The 5000-nt window shown below is 41.1% G+C and overlaps 1 protein-coding gene across 1 annotated transcript in view; it reads right to left on the bottom strand.

Annotated features, from left to right (window-relative positions):
* LOC138023929 (uncharacterized) overlaps nt 1-5000 on the bottom strand; it is a 45174-nt gene that overhangs the window by 4366 nt on the left and 35808 nt on the right. Inside the window, exons 27-30 of the mRNA XM_068871041.1 lie at nt 4221-4296; nt 3156-3233; nt 1197-1278; nt 6-89 (exon numbers count right to left, since the gene is read on the bottom strand). Of these exons, the coding sequence (XP_068727142.1) occupies nt 6-89; nt 1197-1278; nt 3156-3233; nt 4221-4296 (320 nt within the window). The remainder of the gene's footprint in view (nt 1-5; nt 90-1196; nt 1279-3155; nt 3234-4220; nt 4297-5000) is intronic.

Consider the following 5000-nt stretch of genomic DNA (forward strand, 5'->3'; position numbering starts at 1 on the left):
ATTACCTGGTGGATGAAAGTATGAGTGGGCCTTGGGAGAGTACACGTGACTGGTGCGTGTTGGCATGAACACTGCAGGAAGACAAACATCTGGAACGAAACATGTTACATAGTACATGTTACCTTGACACAATCTTTGAATTAATTGACTTTAAAGGAAATAGTATCCAATGGAATTCTTAAAATGCCGAGATGTCCTTTGAAAAGGGCCACTACGCCAAAACATCCTGACTTACGTAGTCAAATTTCACGCTACGGCTGGATGCAACCGACGTACATGCGCAGTGTCTCATTTTGGGGAAAATTTACTTCCGGCAGCTGTATTAGCGCCAGCCGTAGCGATTTGCTTAAAGTCCCTACTGAGACACGTGATACCGTAAACAGCCACGTTATTGCTCAAATTACAATGTTGTAAATGGACATTTTCAAAACCTTGGGGTAAAAGGACGTCACGGGTTGACCGCATATCACCTAGTCTTGATAAAATTATCGATCAAAGGTGATTTCATAATTTCGTTAACTCTCAAATGGAAACAAATCGACACGAGGCAAAGGGCGTTGGCATTTTCATGCAAGGGCCCAGAGACGCCTCACAAACCAACGAAGACCGAAATTATGAGCACGTCGAATTGGCTTTCGAGGTTAAAGGATTTTGACCCAAGGAGCGAGCGTAGAAGGCCTGACTTGAATAGAAACAAAAGAATACTAACATGACGGCGATTTTGGAATAAGGAGCAACAGTGTGAAGTTTAAGGTAAAGTTCTTTTTCGATCAAACATTCCACCCAATATTTTGTTGCATAACAAAACTCCTGAATTTTTAGCCAGTTTTCCGGCATTTTTCGCATGTCAACAACCAATTTGGTTCAACTACACAGAACCAGGCTATCCGACACCAATGCCCAAACATTAATGGGGAACGATGTTGCAACGTTAATTGGAGGTTAGATACAAACCGAGATGCAAAGTTTTACCGAAACAAATTGGCATTCAACGTTATTTCACAACACCTGGCCCCAGTTGTTCAAACGATGGATATCGCTATCCACCGGATAAATCACTATCTAGCGGATAAACACTAGCAAAACCAATTGAGTTATCCAGTGGATAGTGATTTACCCGGCGGATACCGCTATCCATCGTTTGAACAACTGGGGTCTGGTATATATAACGGTGTTACCGTAGAAATTTCTCAAACCTGTATCTCCCTGTGTCTCAGGGTCATCTGAATAAGCCAATCTGTTTTGCACCGCCATTTGAAGCTCATATCGTTCTTGCATCTATGAAAGCAAAGAAGAAGATCCAGAATCATGATGATATCACTTCAAAATGCAGATTTCTAACTTCCCGACTCTAACTCAGTTTTTCAAATACAAAAAATCGTGGAAAAATGGTTATCTTAAGTTATTAGGTACGGAATGAATGTAATAAGTGATGTTTTGCTCGAGGTAACTGCCATTCTTTTGGACAAGTTAAGAGGAGCCCCATACGATCTTGTGACGTCTTGGGCATTTAGAAAAACCTGATGACCCGTTGCTGTAAGGACGCAAACGCAAGGGCAACGACAATGACCATGAGAACGTCATCTATAACTTTAACTGGTGTTATGTATTAATTTTGACATGAAAAAAGGTGTACCAAATTTTCAGGAAGTCGAGATTGGTATGGATGGCAGTGCTCGAAACGGTCGTCCGAGACGACCAGAAAGTTTACCAGGAGACCAGTTTTTAGTAGAATACAAAGCCTGGTTGCCCGAAGAAAAAATAACGGACAACTCAGCCAAAAACAGAAAATTTACCACCCGACTTACTTGTCGGCTTTCTATTGTCCATGTCCGATAGTAATGTGATGTTAATAATAATTGACTTGCCACACCTGAGCATTTTCCCGTGTTTTGAATATCTCTAGCTTTTATAGAACATTGTCACATAAGAAAAAGCAAGAGCCAATACATGACCAACACGTAGAGACGCCATAATGAAAATGCCAAAACTTAATCCCAGACTTCCGCGAAAAAACACAGGCGCAGACTATAAGAACTATGGGATATTGAAGCTTGATCGCTATGTGATAACATATCAACACGGCGTGCAGTTAATCGCACTGAGTTTCCTAATGGGTAACTAAATTTACGGATTTGGTTGTCCGGCTATTCAAATAGGGACAACCTGGATTGTTTTTTGGCCAAGCACTGCTGGACGGTGCAAATGTTAATCCCTTTCATTCGTTTTTAGGTTTGTTCCAGGCCCCACTGATCCCTCCATCTCGATAAGGGAACAAAACCCTGGATGACACTATTTTACAAAAATTGTTGACTTGTCAAATATTTAAGGTTTATCGGATGCACTCCCTTGGTCTTATTACTCCACATTTAGCGGATATTTGCGTGGAGGACGCTTGAAACACAATGACCGAGAGGGAGGTGAGAGAGATCTGTTGACGCATTAAATAAGACAAGTCTGAAACTCAGTAGTAGTGGCCTAGGGAAAGATATCGAAAAAAGAAAATCCTTGACCATTTCATTGGAGGAATAATCTAAACATTAGTATGTTTGCTGAATTCGGGTGTTCATATAAAACGCAAAGACAGAGGACATCTTTCATGCTCGTGGGATTTGAATGGATTGGAGAAATACGCGCCCCATACCAATCTCTCTTGTTTGCCGGTCACCATAAAACCTCGGCAATTTACTTCTAGTATTGCAAATTTCGTATACAATTTTTATAATAGCAACTCCAAGAGTTTAAGAAACGGCGACGGCTACAGCGACGAAAACGTCACCTAAGAATACAACTTTGACCTATCTGAATTATTTGACGATTATTCCCTCTTGTTTACGTGAACAACATGGGCGAAGTATCCTATAACTAAATTGGTATGGACGGGTTTGAAGTAAACAGAAAGAATGAAGATTTACTAATGCATTCCAACTTTGTCGTCAAAACATTAAATTTGGTCATTTCGATTTGTTGGTTCGCAGAGTGTGGGGAAAAAATGCACAAAAATGCGTGTCACACGTGTAGCACGATAATTTTTCTCCTATTAACCAATAATAGTGCTGCCTTTTGGAAATCGAACGGATGTTGAAGCCGTTTGCCCGGGACTTTACGAACTGTTGGCGGCGATCCCGTTTCCCTAACACCTCGAGCTCACTCACCACTTTACGTGTCTTTTCACCCAGTTCCTGGTGATATTTGCTGCTGTTCTCGGTAAACAAATTTAGACGAACAAGAAACTAAAACAAATCAAATACATTAGTCAAAGATCAAATCACTTGAAATATGAAAAGTCTTGACACCTACAATGGTTAACACTATTCTTTTGGTAAAGCAAACTGAAAGGTCTGAGGAATTTAATCGAAAAACAATCGAAAATATGCACAATATTCGCACACAAGGGAAATCTTGCATGGCGACGACTGATGGAGAGAATTGCCGTGCGTCTTCGACTCTCGTTAGTTGCGGATTCACCGAGTGCACTGCCGATTTGCTGCGCGAGTATAGGGTGTTTTCACTGTCAGGCAATAAAAAATAAAATCCGAAGCCGTTCAAAGAAAGAAGCCAAGAAAATGAAATGTTATAAAAGACTAATACATAAATAACTCCTTAAGTCTCCTTGTTTGGTGAATCGTTTCTGAGTCATTTGCTGAAACATGTCACTCAAACATTTACAGAGCTTTGCATGGAGACGCCATGTTGGTGTTCCTCGGAGGGACACCTATATGGCCGCCTCGAATCAACAAAACATCTGGAGCTCAGTTTGCGATGAAAGGCCTCTCTTTTTGCTCGTGAACTGAACTAAATGAGCATAAACATGTCTTCTACAGCTTGTAATGCTTAATTTGCTAAAATGACAAAGCGAAACTGCCTTAAAAAAAAAAACAGACTGCTTTATCTTAGCTACTGTCTTGGTATTACACAAGGCGAAAATTCGAAAATAAATTCAAATTACTGTATTCTCAAAACGGAAAGCGCTACGGGGTCTAAAACTGGTAAAAAGATTTACTTCTAAGTATTTTTTTTAGCTGGTATCGATAAAAATTCAGAAACCTCTCAGCTTTGATTTTAGAATTTGATTACGTCAAGTGAAAACACTCTATATCAATGCAACGAGATACGCAGGTTCGGGCGAAAGCGGTCTTTTATCTTCAATTCATAAGCTTTTACCAAAGCAGGTTACGTCTGAGCCTGACCTGCCCAAAAGGCGTGTATCATGGACTTACATCTTCTGGCAGATCTTTGCCCCACTCGGGTAGACTGGGCATCCGTGGCCTTGATTGTTTCCGGGGAGGAGACGCTCTTAAATACAAAGAAAAAAAAATGTTTAAGTGATAATACAACAGTACCTCCATCAGTCTGTGCCTGGTTTTCACTGAATGTACGGTGAGATGGAACATCACTTCCGGCAGCTAAACTAAAGGTTTAACTTTGGTCTTACTGCTAGTGAACCAACTGATAACATTCTTTCTGGATTATGCGGCGTAACAGATGCCCGGGGGGGAGGGGGGGGGGGGGTACTCGATGTATCCCTGGTTGGGGAGATGTGGCGCGGCCCCTCATACCCTGACCCTGTTTAAGACAAATATCGCTGATTTTCCTGCCCATTGTAAGACAGAATTCCGATTTTTTATACCCTGTTTAAGACATTTAACCCAGTTTAAGACAAAAATTGATAAATCGATACCCTGATTAAGACAAAAAATGATAAATTCGATACCCTGTTCAAGACAAAAATCCCGAAAAACATACCCTGGCTGGCCGCACCCCATTAAGCCCTTATAAGGAGGGAGTACACCCCCCCCCCCCCCCCTCTCCCCCGGGAACACATGCAACATCAGTTTTGATGAAAATGCCACCCACATAGATCGTTGCTCCACATGACTGCCACTGTCTAAAATTGAAGTGTCCGACAAATAAAAGAATATTCTCAGCAAAATGGAAACATCAGTTTGCTTTTAGTGGAGAGATTCATTTTATCGACAGGAAATATTTTAGTTTGGATA

The sequence above is a fragment of the Montipora capricornis genome, chromosome 1 (assembly GCF_036669925.1).
Source record: "Montipora capricornis isolate CH-2021 chromosome 1, ASM3666992v2, whole genome shotgun sequence".
In the NCBI taxonomy this organism is placed as follows: Eukaryota; Metazoa; Cnidaria; class Anthozoa; order Scleractinia; family Acroporidae; genus Montipora; species Montipora capricornis.